General features: G+C 33.9%; 1 protein-coding gene across 1 annotated transcript in view; it reads left to right on the plus strand.

Annotated features, from left to right (window-relative positions):
• The window catches only part of ATP8A1 (ATPase phospholipid transporting 8A1), a gene marked incomplete at its 5' end in the record, with an annotated part of 94,756 nt that overhangs the window by 9,595 nt on the left and 64,890 nt on the right, over nt 1-20,271 (plus strand). The window contains 9 exons of the mRNA XM_015624293.1: nt 3,010-3,083; nt 4,774-4,843; nt 5,440-5,567; nt 8,667-8,778; nt 9,621-9,786; nt 11,962-12,089; nt 14,703-14,780; nt 17,178-17,266; nt 17,789-17,833. Of these exons, the coding sequence (XP_015479779.1) occupies nt 3,010-3,083; nt 4,774-4,843; nt 5,440-5,567; nt 8,667-8,778; nt 9,621-9,786; nt 11,962-12,089; nt 14,703-14,780; nt 17,178-17,266; nt 17,789-17,833 (890 nt within the window). The remainder of the gene's footprint in view (nt 1-3,009; nt 3,084-4,773; nt 4,844-5,439; nt 5,568-8,666; nt 8,779-9,620; nt 9,787-11,961; nt 12,090-14,702; nt 14,781-17,177; nt 17,267-17,788; nt 17,834-20,271) is intronic.

Below are 20,271 nucleotides of genomic sequence, written 5' to 3' on the forward strand. Positions count from 1 at the left end.
CCCACTGTAATTTGGAAGTAAGGTTCAGATGAAATTGGCATATACCTTTGAAGAAGCAAGTGTATGGTGTGATGCAACAAAACTGTTGTTTTAGGTGAGATTAATTTATTCTTTAACTCAACTTCAGTCTTTCAGTAAAGAATTTTACAAAACCATCAAAATTTAAGAACTGCATAGAGAAGGCTATTAAAGATTAGGCTTATTTGGCTAATTAAGTTTATTAAAGATTAGATTTCCAAAGAATTCTAATAACTTTTGACAGAACTCCAGTTATACAATCTAATTTCTCCAAGTGTGTGAGTTTCTTACAGTCTTGCTAGCAAATTCGGCAGGTAAATATTTAATGTACTTAAAATAAGGGTATAATACATTTTGTTTGAGATCATTAACCAATTCCCAGTTTTCTTTCAGGTAGATGTTGGAGATATAGTTATAATAAAAGGCAAAGAGTATATACCTGCTGACACTGTACTGCTCTCATCAAGGTAGAGATGCCCACTGATGCTTATAGTGTAGAGGCTGGTTTCTCTACCCTGCATTTATTTCTTTATTTGTGATTGCTCCAAGGAAATAAAGAATAAACAAAAGTGCTTCTGCCCTGAAGTGTAGTCTTGTGTTCATTTAGTCATTTATCATTTAAGGTAATGAGTTTTTTTTAAACTGTGACAACTACAGTTTTGAAATTACACTGGCATTCAATTTACCTCTAAGAAAAATGTAGTATGTTAATTTTGTTGTTGGGTATAATACAAGAAAGGCTGGTTCTCTGTCTAAAAATTTGACCTCAACTGCCATATTTAACCATGTTGGCTTTTGGATATGTACCCAGCAAATTTCATCCCATAAGTAAATCAAAATGGATATTTTACAGGGAACAGAAATGGTTTTTAAAATACATAGTCTCCAGTCTGATAATTGGATCAGGAAAAAAAATGAACATGAGATGTGAATCATCAAATTAGCACTATCTGAACACTCACTTTATTATATAATATATATATTATGAATAATTTCATCAGTTAAAAGCAAGAATTAATTTTTAGCATGTCATGCTGTGACCCTTTTTACATGGACAATCAGAGGTTGTTTATCATCATTTCCTTGGACAGTTTTATTTAAGAAATCCACATCTTAAGTGGGAGATGCACATTTTTCAACATCTATTTGATCAGGTCAACAGATAACATATTCTAAGAATCCTTTTTTAATGAATATTATCTGAATGTGACTGTATTATAATTTTTTTTTTTCTGGCACAACCAGAAGTGTAATGTATATGACTATGATTTAAGTATAAACCCTCTATGACCCCACTGAAGTTAATTAATCTACTCATGCCTATAATTAATAAAGTTAGGATCCTATGTGTTTCTGTTGACAGACTGTGGTATAGACTAGTACAATGCTTCTGTGTCTTCCATTATATCTCAAAATTAAGCATAGCTGTTTCTAGAACACTTATAATAAATTATTATCAAGTGTAAAGTAGTTCCCAGAAAATACTGTGTCACCCCACAGTCTGTCTTCAGTGCTAATATTAGTCATAACTTGGCTTGTGTTGAGTGTCCTCTGTAAACCTTTTACTTCTGTACTTTGAGAAGCATTTATAAATTCTCCACCGAGATCTTTGCAGGCAATACATCGTGCAGCAAGGACACTTTTTCTATTGGCCTGATAATAGCTTTTCTCATGCTAACCATAGTGTCTTGCAGGTGGAAGAGATTACATCCTCTCAGAGTAGCTTCTTCATAAGCTTCCTCAGTAGTCCCCTAAATTTGAGTCTATTCCTAGGTGTCTTCACAGTTTTTCCCTTTCAAATTTGGAGGACACTTGCATCACAGTTGTGGTTTACACACAGGAAAATACCAACTGCCTGAAAAGCATACTTTGCAATCTTTGTACCCCTGAAGGAAACTTGTATCACGAGTTGACAGTGAAAATAATAGTTAGCTGCTACTGGACTTCGTCAGGACTGTTTCCACTTTGTTTAACCTCTCTTTAGTGCCCTTATCAGAACACACTCTGTGTGACCAACTGTGACCATTACTCACATTGAATTTTCCTGTCAGCTTTTCTTCTAGGATCCAGTTTGCAATGGGGACACTTTGAATCACAATTGCTTTTCTAGGCCCAGTTCAGGCATTTCTTCCAGCTAAAACTTCTTCCCTAGTTATATCACTAGGGTCCTGTTCCAGCCTTGCTTCCAGGAGAGACCACTGTACTACTACATGACCTCTAATTCTGCCTGCATACTGGCATATGCTCTCTTCCATCTCTCATCTCCATGTGGCCATGTTTCGTCAGGAAGACTCTCATTAATTTTGCTTTCAGATCTTTAATAATGCCTAGTTACATTCTAGGTTCCAAAAGCAATGTGAATCTGTGGGCCAAAGTAATAATACTGGATTCTTCTTACCAGCAATTGCAGTTTCTGGAGAACAAAAGGATCTCAATTATTTTAGGAAACTGTAATCTCTTACAGTGAAGGACACAAACTTCTGAAATTTAGTTCTCTATGGTTCTTGATAGTTCAGTGTATGCTGAAATTTACAAAACTGGAAAAAAATACTAAGTAATTTTCAGCTTTCTACATAGAAAAGGTAGTTGTTACCTGACTCTTCAGAGAAGTTGGTGGAAAATCAATTGTTGCAGCTTTTGTTTTTTTAATTGATGTATGGAGTGGTTAGAAACTTGGTCAATTGAGAAGTAAGCGTAACACTGTTTTATGTTTACATACAATGTCAGTGTGTTCAGCAGCTTAAAATTTGTGCCTAACAGTAAAATAAACCACTTGAGTAAAAATGAAACTGTTCTAGCTCTTTTTTTTCTGACCTGATTAAAATAGATTTTGAAAAAACTGTCATCAGACATTTTAATTAACATGTATTGTTTGAATAATAATTTCAAACTCTGTCTTTTTGTCTTTGTTCATTTGTTTTGTTTGTTGTTTGTTTTTTTTTCCCCGTCACTTATTTTTCTGTTCTAATCATTTTAAACTGGGATGTGTAGGTGGCAGTAGGGGAAGTAGTGAAAGTGACCAATGGGGAACATCTCCCAGCTGATCTCATCAGTCTGTCATCAAGGTTAGAATAAAGTAGCTGCACAGGATATGTGTATGTGGGTCCTCATAAGCCAAATATGAATAACACTGCCATGTTGATAATCTTTGCTTTGCAATTCACCTTTCTCCAACAAAACCTACATATTTATAAAATTAGAAAGGGTTCTTTCATCAAGTACAATCATTAAAGTGAAAATACACAATAACACTTCAAGAAGTTAAAATTGTTTCACTCCTCTTGGTTTTTACACTACCGTGGTGAAATTTTATCAAACAAGTTGTCATTGAATAAACACAGTTAAACACAAGGTTACATATACATTTAAGAGGAATATACATGTTTCTACCAACTCGCTATTTTCAGCAAAGAGTATAGTTTAACATTGGTGGGACTGGTAGAGGACCCTCTGCACAAACTTGGATGTTGCACAATCTCTGCTGCATGTGGTGGCAAAAGCAGCGTTGTTCTTGTGTATTGTGACAAAATGCATGTTTCTTAGACATGTCAGCTTTATGCTATTGTCTGCACTCTTACCACACTTTGTTTTTTTCCCTAACAAATCAATGGGCCTGCCTTGATCTAACTGTAACTTACTTTGGAGGTCACTGTTATCTGCTACAGTTATTGCAATTAAGCATGTGTCTCACTTGAAATGTCTTTGCTGCCTTAGTTTAAAAGTGCTTTACAAAAGTATTGTTTGGTTTTTATTGTTAACTAATTAAAATGTTAGAATTGTGAAAACATCTTACACAGGTGGTTCCATCTAAATGGGCTAAATAAAAGTTATTTATACTTTTAGAGAAGTTTGCCAAGAATGAAATAGTAGGCTGAATGTACCTTTAGATAAGTTTTCACATTTTAATGCTTGTACTTTACAAAATTGTATTAAAATAACCTACTTAATATTATCCTGCAAATAATCTAAAATTAAGTCATCTTAGCCGCTGTTGCATTAATAAAAGAAATTTTAAAAATAATTGATGCTCGAGTTTCATGGTAAAAGGAAAACACTAGAAGCATTAAAATGGTGTAGAGAGTAAACCTGTATTTTTTTAAGTGTTTAGGGGTCTTTATGACTTACTTTATCCTTTTCAGAATCAAAAGTTCTTTCTGTCTTAGATTTAAATAGTAGGTGTTCTGTCCTCATGCCCAGAAAATGGGAGCTGACTGGAGCAATTTAGAAATTTCTTGGTGTCTGTCAGATAGATGATGCATTCGAGTAGTAATATTCTTCATGAACTTAGAACTTACAATTTATAAAAAAGCTTTTGAAATGGCAGAAGAAGGATATATTTCAAAAACTGTATTATGTTATCCATAATTTAGACTTCTTTTGTAAGAAAATATTTTGCAAGGAAACTTTTGTGTCTTAAACTCCTGCTGTCTGCTCTAGTAAGCACAACAAATGCACTACACTGTGCCCATATCATAATCTCCTGTGTAAATATAGAACACTTTCGCTGTGTACAGTGCTTTTATCAATGTTTTGTTTAATAAAATAGGCTTTGGCAAACTTCTCTGAAAATGTTAGTTTTTATAACTGTTTATTTTTATTACTATTAGTTCTTATAGATTTGGCTGTAAATTATTCTGGGTTTTGAAGATTTTGTAAGACAAACCTGTTTGCATAAATAAGTATTACAAGATTACAGGAAGTTTATGGATTTTGCCATTATAATTTTGAATTCAGGAGTTTCTTTTCTCTTAATAGTGAACCACAGGCCATGTGCTACATTGAAACATCTAACTTAGATGGTGAGACAAACTTAAAAATTCGACAGGTAGGAATTTAATTTTTGAGAATATTGCTAATGCTATTTTTATCTGTTACTGCTTATAAAAAACATTTTATTACATTAATGGGTGTTTTAGAAGACTTTGAAATTTTAGTGGTTTGAATAAAAAGCTGTGGATTACTGGCATCATAAAAGTGAAGGAATGAGTGGTTACTCCTAAGTCATTCTTTGTGCTTTGTTTTAGGGCGTTTCTTTGGGAAAATAGGTAGAAACATAAGTAGTTTGGGTACTGGCTTTTTTTTTAGAGAGCAGATGATGAGGCAGAAGCCCTGAAGGAAGCAGCTGATGAGGCCAGTATTGTCCTTCAGGGACAGGTAGGGAATAGCAGATTTTGACTGAGTGTGCTGTCACTATACGGGGACATTCTTTGTGATGGGTTATGACCCTGTCTTCGTAGTGGTACTTTCAGATGCCAGGGTGACTTTTTCACTGTAGCACCCTGTTGCAACAGTAAAGTGTAGCTGGTCCATTTTGCTGCCATAGGGATGATTACTCTCTGGTCTTGCTTTTAGATTTATAATATGTAGATATGTTATCTGGTAGTGTTTTTTAATGTCATGACAAATGAATTTTGTTTACAGGGTTTGCCACTAACATCAGACATCAAGGACACAGACAGCTTGATGCAACTCTCTGGCAGAATTGAGTGTGAGAGCCCAAACCGACATCTCTATGACTTTGTTGGAAACATCAGACTGGAAGGGCACGGGTACGTGAATACAAGGAAGAAGATATTGGGAGACTCAGTCTAACAGCAGACAGCTAATGTATTCTTAAACTATTGAAGTAAAAATATTAATAGTAAATCTTTTTTTATGCATTCTCTGCTAGATTATTCTTTTGAAAAACTAGAAGCATAAGACCTTACTTCTAATGGCTACAATTTGAATTGTTTCACTAGTTGTCCTTCAGAAAGTGTTAGTTATTAATAATGGAAGAAACTGCTAATCAAATTCTGACAGTTCTGAAATAAGTACCTAGTAACTCACTTATTAAGCATGTCATGTGTTACAGAAGCTGAATAGAAATAATTTCTTGCCTTTTTTTTTTTAATTGTTCTTTTCTTCCATTTGTCTAAGTGTGGAGTGGAACAGACTCCATTGCTATATATCTCAAATTCGTCTAATTTGGTAGCTGAAAAACGTTTAATGCCTTAGTTTACTGAAAGTACGTTCTTTAAAAATAGAAAATGTTCACTTAAAATACACATGCTTGTACAACTGCTTAAAAAAATCTTAAAATACTGGAAAGCCTACCAAATACTGATACTCAGAGTCCTCTGTAGATTCACAGAAGATTTATTGCTAGATCCAGAATTTCTGAATCCTTCATTCCCAAAGATTTACAGTATTTCTTATTTATTTGGTAGCTATTTATTTCTCCATTTCCAGTATTATTCATGTTGGTGGTTTTAGACTGACACATACAGTACTAACTAATTACTAAATATCTTTTATTTTTCCCCTTAATATTCCATTTTTTATTTACTGATTTCTTGCAGATGCATTCTGGGATTTTTCAGTCGCAAGAGTGTGGATCTATTATAATTCCACTGTTCTTGTCATTAAGAAGACAAAAACATTTACCTGTAATTCTTCTCTGAAGGTAATAGTTAAAGCAGATCCACACATTCATTCTTCCTCCCTGGCTAGAAGGAAAAACATACTTTCCTTTTTAATCTAATAATTTTATTTTAAAAATATGATTAAAAAATAAATATTGAATATGCTGATGGCTATTATGCCTCAAGAATGTGTAGGAGGATGCCATCTGCTGGTCAAGAAATTTTTCATTTGAGAAATTCTGTTTTGGAATAGTTTGCCTATAGTTTCTGTATAGTAGGATAGTTTCAAAAGTGTGGTTCTAATATAATATTTACCTTCAGTGAAAAAGAATTGCAGGTAAGTAACTCTTTTTGAATCTTGGCCTTAGTTCAACCTGAAAAATTACGGGTTATGTTCTTTTTCTGCCCATAATAGAGGGAATGCAAATTCATCTAATTCATATTTATTTGTCCAGGTCTTTAGACCTTCCAACCACATTATCTAGGTCCAGCAGCTGTGGTTTACACTTTATCCATTACCATAATAACATACTTGCAAAAGCAATAGAGGAAACTGAAAATGTGTCTCCGTCTTCTTTCACTTAATTGGAGTTCCATAAAAGTTGTATATTGTTGACCTTCTCAGTCTTTTCTTTTTCCTTTCATGGGAGAGGAATTTTGCCTTTTGGCTAAATCTGTGAACTAAAAGAGGCAAAAACTTTGCTATCCTCAGCCTTTGAGTGAGTTAACTCTAATCACCAAAGTGTGCAGGTCTTTATTATGCTTATGAGTATACAGCAGCTTTGTTCTAGTCCATGAAGACAGTTAGCTAGAGAAAGGAGAAAAGTTATTTAGCCTGGTGTATATGATGAACCTGTGACTTGACAGTGGCTTGGTGAATGGTGAGGGGATTCTGCAAAACAAGGTCAGATTCTGGTTATCCAGGCTTAAATTATATGTTTTCCTGAAGACATTCCTAAAATTTTGGATAAGAGTGCAGTATACTTGTTAACAAAAATATTTTATTGTGTCAGTTTTCACATGTGTCTCAGAAATTACTAGGTCTTAATATACACCCTCTACCAGGAGAGTGTTCTAAAAGCATTTCTCCCCATTGAGAACATCCCTTACCAAATGCAACCCAAGCATGTTGGTGACAGTCAGTAGTTATGTAAAATGCAAGAGAAATGAGATGTGTTGGATCAGTTTTAAGAAGGCTGAAGCTGTGAAATGAGACACTTGAGATCTCTGTCGAGTCATTGCACCATCACTTAATTAGAGGGGAGTGTGATCACAATATTGAGTATTTGTCACATGGCACCTGGCAGATCTGGGCTTTCCATACCTTGACAATACTCTTTGAGCTACCCATAATGTAACTAAATATCATGACTTTTTCAGATGCTTTATATTTTATATATCAGAGATACAGCTACTGTTCTTAATCAGTTAATTTGCTATCTTATTAATGTGCTGATTTCAAACAAGTAGAGGTAGTAGTTTTAGGTAAAAATTCCAAACACTAGAGCACTTTTAACAAGTGTGAACTGTCAGCTGGTATTTACAGAAAGAAAAGTACCGAAACAGAGTATGTTTGTCTGTGGAAAAGAGTAATAATTATCTCAAAATTTTTATTTTTAAGAAAAACTTTACCTACATTACATGTGTAAAGACAGCTGTCTGAATTTAAGACAATTAAATGTTTCCCATGTCTTTGAAGGGTATGTTGCTCCTTCACTACGCACAGTTTTAAAAGAATAACAGAACAAAATATACCTGGTTTTGCAGTTTAAAGTAGGCACATGAAATATTATTGTGAATGTTAAATTACTGTGTTCATAAAAGATGGTTATTTCACTAGAAGAGTGGACTAATTTGAGAGTTAAAAGAAATTACTTCATTTGAAAATTGCTTTGAAAATCAATTTTGTAAGAGATCATTTAGGAAATAATTGATAATTGGTAATCATACATCACAGAAGAATTAGATATTTTTTCTTTCAGTATACTTGGTTAGTAGTACCATATCGAAATTAGTAGTTCATAATAAAAATTAAGTGGTAAGTAATATTTTTGAAAACTTAGATTTTTTATCTGTTAAGTTTTCTCTGTCCAAATTCCCAAAAAGTTAAATGTGAAAATTAGGTTCCTTACCTATTAACAATAATCATGTATATATTGAGAAATTAGTTTTAACAACTGCTGATTATGTTTATTCATGGACATTGACTGTTTAGTACTAAAATGTAAAACTTCTTAATTCTAGTACTGTTCCGCTGGGATCTGATCAGATTCTTCTACGAGGAGCTCAGTTGAGAAATACTCAGTGGGTTCATGGGATAGTTGTCTATACTGGACATGACACAAAACTCATGCAGGTTTGTCACTTGAATTTTGCCTGACCTGTCTGTTTTATTACCTTAATTTACCATCCCGTGGTACAGAAACACAGCTTGATTCAATATAGTACTAACATGCAAGTAGTAGAGCATCTTTCATATGAATTAAAAGCAAGAAAAATAAAGCAATTTCTTTTCATTTTAGTCACTTAGTTCCCAAAGGAGTTTTTTCAGTAATAAGCATATTCATTGATTCTGTCTTGTAACTTGTGCTATGAAAACTCTTTATTAGCAAGTTCTGTTATCAGTTTGTCTTTTTTTTATTTTTGACTGCTCCTAAAACTGTCCTCTTGTGGGGCTTTCTTTCAAGGACAAATGTAATCATTCTTGTCAGAAAACAAATTGAGGAGGGAAGAGTCTGAAATTACTTCGCCTAACATGTTTTGAAATATTAGAATTGAGATGCACCTGTTGAGAAAAGGAATTTCATATTGGTCATTCATGCTTTATTTATTGCTTTTCTAATTTGTTAAACAGTTACTTGAAAAAGTGTGTCTGGATTAGAAACTGTCTTCTATTGCACTTACAAGGTGTATGCACATTCATTTCTAAGAATTAAAAATTCTCTTAACTATTAGTGTTACCAGTGTTCTGTGTGATTGTTTAAACTTCTTGTGACACAATTCTAAAGCTCCAGTTCATAGATTTATAAGCTGCTGGGTTTTGGTTTTTTAAAGTAAAATAGTTAGGGCATTTATGATGATGATGTATATGGAAGAATATTTACAAAAGGATACAGTGACATGTAATTTGAAAAGATGAGGTAACCTTGTTACCTCATCTAATATTTAATAGCTGCTGTTGTTTTTTGTCTTTTACAGAATTCAACAAGTCCACCTCTTAAAATGTCTAATGTGGAACGAATTACGAATATTCAGATTTTGATTTTGTTCTGCATCCTTATTGCCATGTCTTTGATCTGCTCCATTGGTTCAGCTATATGGAACCGAAGGCATACTGGAAGAGACTGGTATCTTGATCTAAATTGTAAGATCTAAAACACTATATTAATATTTTAGTACTCACTTGCCTTTCATATTTGGAAAGGAGGATGATTACCTTCCCTTGCAGAGTGTATTTTTTTGTCAATCTCTCTTCTTTGTTGACTAAAGCCATTGGGCTAGGTATATCACATCAAGTATAAAATTTGCCTTACTGTGCCATCTGACTTCTTGCTAATTCAGGAAGGGCAAGATGATCTGCTTGTCTCTACTTCTTTCAGGTATTCCATGTCTGCAGCTCAGCAAGGTCTGCATCAGCATTCCACTGGCATAAAGAGTCAGCTCCCTATACATCAGAATGAAGCCTCTTTGAGCTGTTACCAGTATATTACACTTAAAGCTGCAGTGACATTTCTGAATTTTTAAACTTGCTTGTCTTAGGAAGTGATGCTGTGGCTTTATAGTTTTTACTGTATAAGGGTTTAACTAAGTAATATCAGAACTTAATAGACTTCTCCTAAAGAAGGTAAAAGAGGCAGGAGAGGTCTCATCTAGCATATTACACTGGGCAGTTGCATGTAAGGTGTATGCAGGGCAGTGTGATGTTACACTGGCCTTCACAGCAGCATGTAACATCCTGACAGTCTGACCCTCTGTGTGGAAACAAGATTTAAAAGAAGTTTTCATGAATATACTTTGCAGTCAATTATTCATGTTTTCAGAATTTCTTAGGGGCTTTTTTACTTAGGCAGAACCAGAACCTAAGCAGGGCTCCTGAGTACAAAGCTTCTGAATGTAGTTAGCAAAGAGGAGTTTTTTGGGGTTTTGGTAAGTTCCAAAAGAAAAATCTTGAAGTTCTGATTTGAAGGCACTCCTGAAATTTCTGTGTCTGCATTTATGATGAATTTTGCTTCCCTTCTTTTTGATGCTGAGAAAGAAACATATTTTTTTTATTAAGAAACTTAGCTTTCATGTTTTCCTAGTGAGGTAAGAAAAAGTGAAGCAGTTCATAGAATATTGACAATATTCACTAATATCAAAGAAGGACATCAGATGTGCTTCATCTGTGCATTTTCTTTTTTTTTTCATTTCTGGGAAATATAAAAGTTTTAGGAATGTGGTGGCTATTATATAGTTACCACAGTAGTGAAGCAATTCATAAATTATTGTTATTCCTGAAAAAAGAAACATGAAATGTTTCTTTAGCCATTGATATTTTGGTTTGTGTGTTCTCAACTGATTATCCATTTATCCATGTCAGTTTGTTTTCTGATATATGTCCCATGATTAAATGAAATTGTTTTGGGTTTTTTAAGGCATGTCCTTTGACTGTATTCAGCATATGGTTGTTCTGATACAAGATGCTTTTAATATGTAAGAAGCATTTTATTCCCCTTTCCCCTTAGTTATTTAATTTTTTAGCTCCCTGGTCTTTTAGACAAGTACTTCCTTTGATGCTGCAATTGATGAAAGTCTCCAAAACTTTCTTTCCTGGATCTTAGAGTGTTACCAATCCACATTGGACAGACAGTGGAAACATATCTGAGGCTGTTTTTATACATCTAGGCAGGCTCCATCTTTTACCCTTTTGCTGTACTGCACAGCAGACTTCTCCATTCTCATCTTCTCTGAGGTGCTACTGCTAGAGTTATCTTTAAAAGAAAAACTTAAAACTTTAAAGGAAAAAGTTGTATAAAACTTCCTGTTTTACATATTAATATTCAAATTTCCAGTTGTTTAGAACTTTCATTAAACCCTCTGATCTAATATCTTCCTTTCATGGGGTGTGAGGTTACCTCTTTCATAGCATTTTGCTCTGTTGAGGGAGAAAAAAGTGGATGGAGAAAAAAATTCATTCCACTATATATTTCCCCTTTCAAAATACAAAACTGTAATATTTTGAGTTAAGAACCTGGTTGCTTATATATTCCAGATTTTGATCTTAAAATGTAGCAGAAGAGGGAATGGCTGGTAAATTTGCTCTTCAGAAATTAGAGATGATTACAAAGATCGCTGAATTTGAACTCTGCTATTATGATAGAGATCCTTAACTCTAAGGAAGATCTTATCTATAGACAAGTGTTATTTTAATTAATTCCAAAGATTCTTCTTAGAACATTTTAAAAATCAGCTGTTAATTCAATATTTTGAATGCACTACATATATATGTATTTCTAACTACAGTGTCAAATATTTATTTGATTACTTTGTTTTTTGGCAGATGGTGGAGCAAGCAACTTTGGATTGAATTTCTTGACTTTTATCATTCTCTTCAATAATCTTATTCCAATCAGCTTGTTGGTTACACTTGAAGTCGTTAAATTTATCCAGGCATATTTCATAAATTGGGTAAATATTATTTTTATAATATGCATTGATTTCTAAAATCAAGTGTTTCACAAGTAAGTGAAATGATGGATTGCTTGTCTATGTATGCATTTTTTTCAGACTTTTTCTAAGTGCTGTTTATTTATTATTAGTGGAATCTGAGGAGGTAATAATAAATTATTTCATTTAGTGCTCTTACAGCTGCATCAGATTGACTTTTGGAGCATGTTTGTTGTGATCCACTAATTATAGAGGAGCAAAGTGAGCCTTCTGTGGATTGCTACTTCAGGTTTGAATATTCCCCAAAACACGATTAAAAGCAAACGAGTTTAAATGTTGATACCCAAGAAGTGATATATTTTGTTTAACAGTAAATAGAAAGAAGGAACTATAAAAAGGAGGTGAGGGGACAGGAAGAGTGAGAGAGACAGATTAAGTAGAGATATATCACCTCACCCCTCTGTGGGTGCCAACAGTGTGTTGTTGGTCCTCTCCATCTGCTCTTCTTGGTGGTGAGGGTCCCTCTCCAAAAGGCATAGGATTCAAAGGATTAATATTTAATTAACCAGCCTGGTTGAGGCCATGTGGAAACATCTAGGGCAAGTTTGACACTGTCTCTGGCAAGACTCTGGGTCAGTTGCATCATTTTGCACCATGTGCAGTGCTCTGAGGTAAGGTCTCAGGAATGAGTCTGAGGAGAACTTTGGGGCTCTTTGATGATTGTGACACCCCCTCAGCTGCCCCTCACATGAATGTCCTGTGGATTTGGCTTTCCTGGGCTTTCCTGAGCCAGTTTGTGTGACAGAGGTGGGTGTTCACTACCTTTGACCAGTGGTTGCACCACACACCCAAGGCCCTCCTCTTCCTCCTCCACCCTTGGTGGGGGGGCAGTCTGTGCAAACCTGGCAGCACAGATTGAGAGCTATGGCCTCCCCCAGCCCAAAGCTAGGGGAGCATGATTTTTGGGACAGTTCCTGGGCTTGGCCCTGCTGTGGATGCTCTCCCAGCCTTATCTGTTTCTTCCCAGGGCTGAGACAATTGAACAAAAGTTTCCCTTTATCATACCTCAAGTTCTCTTAGGCAGCTTAACTCATAGTCCAAGGTTTCATTCAGGAGGCCCATTCAAGGTGGGCTTTGGTGGTGCAGCTTTTCACATCAATGTTTAAACCATGAACTATAACATTTCAGTCTCTGATTTTCTGCTTTTACTTTCTCGTTATTGTTATTCAGGTATCAGTTTCATTCAGAATGATCAGAAGACTGTATTTTGCAGTGCTGGGGAGTTTTGTTCAGTTTCTTATTTTCTTTGCAGACTTTGGCAGTTTGCTTTGGTATTTTGCTTATTATTTTGTTTTCCAAGCACCACCCTAGTTTAATGGAGTGGAGTTTATTGTATAAAAGCAGTGTCTGCTAGTATTATCACTTGTGAAATATATGAAGATCATTTTGGCATCCTTCAGGGTTTTTTTCGTAATGAATTAGTGGGGAAAAAGAAGGGTTTAGTCTGTTTGAGGTGGGAGTGAGATATTTTCCTTAAAGCCACATAAACATGCCTTCCATTTTTCCATGTTTTTCTGAATATAAATTCATTGTAGCATTCTGAACACTTTATTCTGATTCCTTGATCAAATGTTTGAAATAGATTTGTATGTGTGTGATATGTCATGGAGATATAGATAAGAATGCAAATGAAATAGCAGGTGAAGCAAATGCTTTATTTTAAAAGTTAAATACTTTTTTAAGCAGTCAGCTGGTTTTGATTTCTTTATTATTTTTGCAGGCTGTAAAAGAAACTGTTAAAAAACTGGAGAATGCAATGAAATTCTTCCTTAACTGTCTTTATTTTTAAATAAATATTCAACAAATACCCATCTTGAATGTGTAGATTGACACTGTTTATAAAAGAAACCAGAAAGGCGGTTTTAACTTCTCTTCCTGCCCCAGTTTCTCCTTATGAGGGATTAGTTTCCTTTAATTTATTCTAATCTGGGACTCTGGACATTTATCTTAAGTAATATTTCTCTCTGTGTGTAGATTATATTTGCATGGAGAAGTTGGTCATCTGCAATCTGTTGCATTACATTACCATGTTTGACAATGTTTTAATCTTTTACTGTATTTAAAAACAAACTGATGTTTATTTAACAAGTAGGAGTAAAAGAACACCATGTGAATTGTATCTTACGTTTATTGTGTACTCTCAAATTTATCTACATGTTTTTATCTCAAGATATATTTATCTTGCTATTTAGAAATGACTGGTTGTGCATACAGTAAAAGTAGGTAAGACTGACTTCTTCTTAAGAGTCACAGTGTGTAGTATTTCTGCTTGTTGCTAAAATCATTTTAAATATGTGGGTCAACAGTTTTTCAATAATATTGATCACTAGAAATAATCTGAGCAAAATCACCCATGAGAAGATCTTATTTCTTCTGGAGACTCTTGGAAGTGATCTGATAGTGTTTGTGGCTTCCCATGTTGAAAGAATCTTAGGTAGATCTATTAATGTTTGGTCTTTTCTTCTACACTTGACTTTTCTATTTATGTGCTAGAATTTTTGGAAGAAGTTTTGAAAGACAAAAAAGAAAGATTTGAAAGATTTTTAAATATATGCACTATTTTTTTATCTCTAGGACATAGACATGCACTATGAACCTACGGACACTGCTGCGATGGCTCGTACTTCCAATCTCAATGAAGAACTTGGACAGGTAGATAAAATAATTACTGGTTCTAAATCTGTATTGAAATTATTCTTGTCAGGATTTATTTTAAAAAATATATTTTTGCCTTAGTATTTGCTTATTTCTATTCTTTTTATTTTGTCATATATTTTTTAAAATACTTTGCAGTAGCAGATAATTTAAACCAGTATTATATGAAGGATCTCTGTATCAATGTGCATGTAATCACAGAAGATTGAAATGTATCAATAAAGTTACAAAATCAAAAGAATTTTGAGCATTAAGGCTGTCTGTGGTACAAATTTTAGTCTCAGTATATACACTTATGATAATGTGTGTCTTCAGTATATCTTTTTTTTTCACGTGCTCTGCATTCCTCAGAAAAGACAGTGAGTATCTTAGGGTTGAATCACACTTCTATACATGTCTGTTTTCTTGCCACTGAAGACTGGAAGCCGTGAATGGAGTGGGGGTTCATGGCTGAATTAAACCCTGGAAATTTGGCCTTAATTCTTCTTTGTGCTTTGGAGTTCTCTTTTAATCCTGTAAAATCACTTCAACTTTTCACAAGACATCACTTGTTATATGTTGTTCATGATTAGTAAGGATGACTTAGTATAAGCGTGCCTGGGGCACAGGGTGTGCTTCTAGAAGAACTACACATGGTAATAGCTCTTTCAGTCAATTGTATTTGCAGTCTGGCTTTAGAAACATGCTAAGCTTTCTGGTACACTGATGGTGAGCAACTCTTGCTGTGGAAAATAAATTACATGCTCATTTAATTGAATTGTATTATGAACACAAGTATGCATGTTCTTGCATTTCTTAACCTAGCAGTTTTCATAATGAATTCTTTATTGCATGGGAAAGTAAAAGAAAGTCTAGATTCTCAAAACAAATAAATTATAATTTGGTTTTAACCATATAGCAAAGCTGTCCTAGGGACTAATATTTAAGAAATGTGCCTTTGGAAAAACTGAAGGTTATGTTCTATGACTGGTCTACATAGAGGAATACAGGGTCTTTGCCTGCTGAGTCTTCTGCATGTATGTGCAGAAAATTTTATTCTTTTCCTGACTTTGAAGGGGGGAGTACAAGCTCCTCTAGTGGGGGAGTCTTTGTTGAATCTTAGCTTTCTTTCTGTTTCATTTTACACTGTTCTTCTCTACTTCTGCAGCTATCTTGTTATTCACATTCCCAGACACATTCTTTCCTTTTGACTTCAGTAGTTTTTGTCTTCATTTCTTAGGATTCTCATCAAATTCTCCTTCACCATCAAGAGCTAGTCAAGGCTTCTTGGAATCTCCACTTTCATTTTTTCAACAGATTCTTAATTTGACCAGATGTTTGTAGGGAGACAAAAGGAATCTACTAAAAAGAGCAGGTTTCTTCTTTGAAGTACATGACGGTTGCACATAATAAAGAGATTTCCCCCAAGAGATCTTCAGGTTTTAAGAAAGGCAAAACTTTGGTGTTGGGAAAAAGTTTGAATTTTCTTAGCTGCAATTCCCATTTTCCCATTGTTCCTCCACAAAAAAAAAATTACACAAGTTGGAGCATAAAGAAAACACAGAAAGGTTTCTTCTAACTGCTGATTTGATTAAGGCATAATTCCTCAGTAACATTCTTACTAATGCATGGCTTTTTTAGTCTCAGGTATAATGTAGTCAGTTCCTAATTAAGAATCCTTGTATTTTAATTTTTTTTAATTAAAAATAAATTTAATGAATTGAAGTTTACCTGTGACTCATAGAACTTTTGGTTCATCACAGATGACCTCACTTCTTCATATGTTAACATTTTTCTTAAGATTAGGTTTAAACAAAACTTAAAAATATCACAGGTTTATGAACTTCAGCTTTGAATTTTAAAATGCTTTACCTAGTAGTTTCTGGAAGAGAAGGGTTTATAATGCTAGGGAAATAGGAGATCTAGTGTAGGAAAGAATGTATTTCTCCTTTCCCTGTAATTTGGCATTTCTGAACTGTTGCACTTTTACTAACATTTTGGCTGTAAGAAGATATTTCTATGTCAGAAAGATCGGTTTAGAAATGCATATAGATACTTCTCTTGCCATATTGCATTCTGTCCAGAGTTTAATGTTCTACTGGCAAAGTCATTGGTCTGTCACTAGTTTCTTGTGCTTCAGCAAAATGTAGAGTGAGGGATGGTTGTGTACACCACCATGCACTGAAGAAAGCTTGAGTGTCCTGACAACTCAGTTGATGGATTTCTTTGGAAATGGGTGTGAAGGCCGTGCACCTGCCATGTTTATGTATTGTTTTTGTTGTTGGCTTTTTCTCCATAAACTGTGAAAATTGCAGAACAGGTAAAAATATTTCATATGCTGATAGTCATGAATCATACTAGATATGTCATTAACTGCTGAATGTTGATGTATAATGGATTTTATCATTCATTTAGGTCAAGTACATATTTTCGGACAAAACGGGTACCCTGACATGCAATGTCATGCAGTTTAAGAAGTGTACAGTAGCAGGAATTGCATATGGGTAGGTATTTAATATACTACTTCATCTGTGTGCCTTTGCCTGTCCATATGTACCCATGCATTAATAATGTAATTAAACTTAAACCTGAAAATATCAACAAATTAGTCAGCTTTTTGTGACTATAAAATGTTACTTAGAAGAGACAGGATCACTTCTGTCATGATATCTCTTTTTCCAAAGAGGAACAAAATTAAAGTTGAGATACTATGGGCTTTCTGCTGTGAGGCAACTTCAATATGCATGTTTTTGTCATCATTTACCCTGCTTAATGTTATTAGAAACAAAAGCCTGAGGGAGACTTGCAAAAACGTGGTTTGTTATAGTTGATGAAGAATCAATAGAAAGACCATATATTTGCAATTTTCATTATTATCTAGGCACTAGCAAAATAGTTGCAAAATGGGGTTTTTTTGTGATTTTATTTTATTAACTAACTACTTTTTTTAACACGTGATCCAATTTTTTAGCATTTGTGATTCTTTCTCCTCTCCCTGTTCTATTTTTCGCTTGCTTCTTGTGCAGCCATTGCCCTGAGCCTGAGGATTGTAGTGTTCCTTCAGATGATTGGTAAGCTCTAAAAACCATTTAGCTTCTGCTGTTTCTTGGAGATTCAGGTTTAAAAACACTGAGCAATATATTTAGAGTTGGAGCTAAATGTGAGATAGTTTACTTCTCAGAAGTTATTTCAGCATTAAATTCATGCAGACTGACCATCTTACACAAAGTTACACCATCCAAATTCTGTGACATTAGGTTGCATTCTCTGGAACAGAATCTCTAATGGGGTCCCTGAAATATAGTCCTGACAGTCCTGGAACAATTCAAAATTACTTATTGGAGAGAAAGTTTTATCTTTTTTTTACATATCTAGTACTATGGTAATTTTAATCACACTTTTCTATTATTAGTCAGTAATATGTTAGTAATAATCAAAAATATGCTTAGAAAAAAATCCATATTTGAGAGTGAAAAATATGTAATGTTATTGTTGCTATTTTACTTCCTACAGATAGTTTTAGAATATTAGCACTACGTAGTTCTTAACTGGAAGTAAGATAAGAGGACCCAAATGCACTCGGGGATAACATTTATATTTTATCTGGGACTTCAGGAAAGAAAAGTCCTGGCTTCCTTTCTGCTGTCATCTACATGAAGCCTTGTGCTTCTTCATCATACTTTCTTAAACTAAATATTTGCAATCCCATTCAAAGTAAGTTCAGATACAGTAGAGAAAAAAATGTCATTTACAGTCTTTAAATTATCACTATTTTATTTGTTGAAAGTGACAACAAGACAGTGTCACACAAAATTGGAATGTGTTGTCATCTTTTGTTGAAAACATTTGAAGGAAAAAAAATCTTTGCTAAATTAGAATTAATAATTATTTGTTTAGATAGAAAAAAAAAACAACCTGAAAAATTCCTGCTGCAACACATAAAATGTACACATGCACACCCCGAAGTCTTACCTGACCTAAATATATTCATCTGATGTAGAATGAAATTCTAAAGATGTTAAGTATGCTGAAGTTATATGCATATACAATATATATATGCATGTATATACATATACAATATATATATACACATACATACAAGTAATTTAATTAAAATTACATGTGCTTACATGAAATTAAGCATGCTTGCTTATAAGCCATTAATGAAAAAGACTGGTTTTGACTAACTCACATAAATATCTTTATGAGCACATCTGAGACGGATAAACTGATATCTGAGCTGTAGTATGAAAATAAAACCAACCCAAACCATTTATAGGCAAATAATAGATTAGAAAATAAAATATGATACTGAAAATTTCCTGGTGTCTAAATTTATTGCAATTAATAAAATCTGTTTGTGGCAGTAACATTTCTAGCCCTAACATGACTAGTATATCTTCTCTTTTTTTTTGTTATTAGAAAGAATTGTTTTCTACTTTGTTACATCTTACACCTGCAAATATTTTTCTGTATTTTAGCACTGAGGATCTGGTAAATTTATATCAGAAAGCTTTAAACAAACAAAGCTTAAAGCTTAGACTCTAAAAAAATGTAATGTGTCTGAAGGTGTTAATATTTGGCACTTTAAGATCTATTTGCTTTGCATTTAGAAAATACATCTTGGTGAAGAAGAATGCTTCAAGTTTTTCACTCAATTATAGTTAGAAAAGTAGTCCTCACATGGCTGTACAGAGCAGGTTTTGCATTTTATATTCCTACATGGTACTTACTGCAGGACTAAGACAGCTCACCTTTGGTTTTCATTTTAGACTGTCTTTGATGTAAGATGGCTTATTCTTCAATTTAAATCTACAAATGTATTTATTCTTTTGTAAGATTATGTAATTCAAAGGAAGACTCAGAGTAAATGAAAAAAAAAAATTCCTTCAGCTGGATTCACTTTTCAGCACTGTTTTGTTCCACTCAAATTCAGTCATCTAGATTGTCTTAATACATAGCTGTAGTATTAAGACTGTAGCTGTAGTCAGCTGCAGTAACAAATCTTCCTAGAAGTATCTATATTTTTGAGTTCTCACATTCAGCCAGAATATTTGTGCAATTTGGGAGATGTTAGTGTATGACTTTATTTCTCCAGAGCCATCTCCCCCTTGCCTCTCTGTTGTTGTGTCTTCTTTATCTTTCAATTTCATATGTTCCTTTTTGATCATAAGTAATGGAAAGTAAACCCTCTGCATGCAGACTTCTCTAATGTCTGAACTTGTTTGTTTACCTCTTTCAGATACCCAAACTTGCTTTTCTGCAAACATTTAGAAACTTATCCCAAAACTGCTAATTTTTTGATGAAATGTGGACTTTTCTGGCATATATTCTTTTGTGTCCCTTTTATAATCTCATTCTAGAGATCAGAAGACATGAAGGCTCAGTCTTATATTGTGGATATATTTTTACTTCATCTTTCATTAGCTGAATTCAACAGAGAGGCTTTGCTGCATTTAAGTGTATTTATATAAATCAAGGTTTCTTTGAATTAAATAAATTGGAAAAT

Source organism: Parus major, chromosome 4, assembly GCF_001522545.3.
Source record: "Parus major isolate Abel chromosome 4, Parus_major1.1, whole genome shotgun sequence".
NCBI lineage: Eukaryota > Metazoa > Chordata > Aves > Passeriformes > Paridae > Parus > Parus major.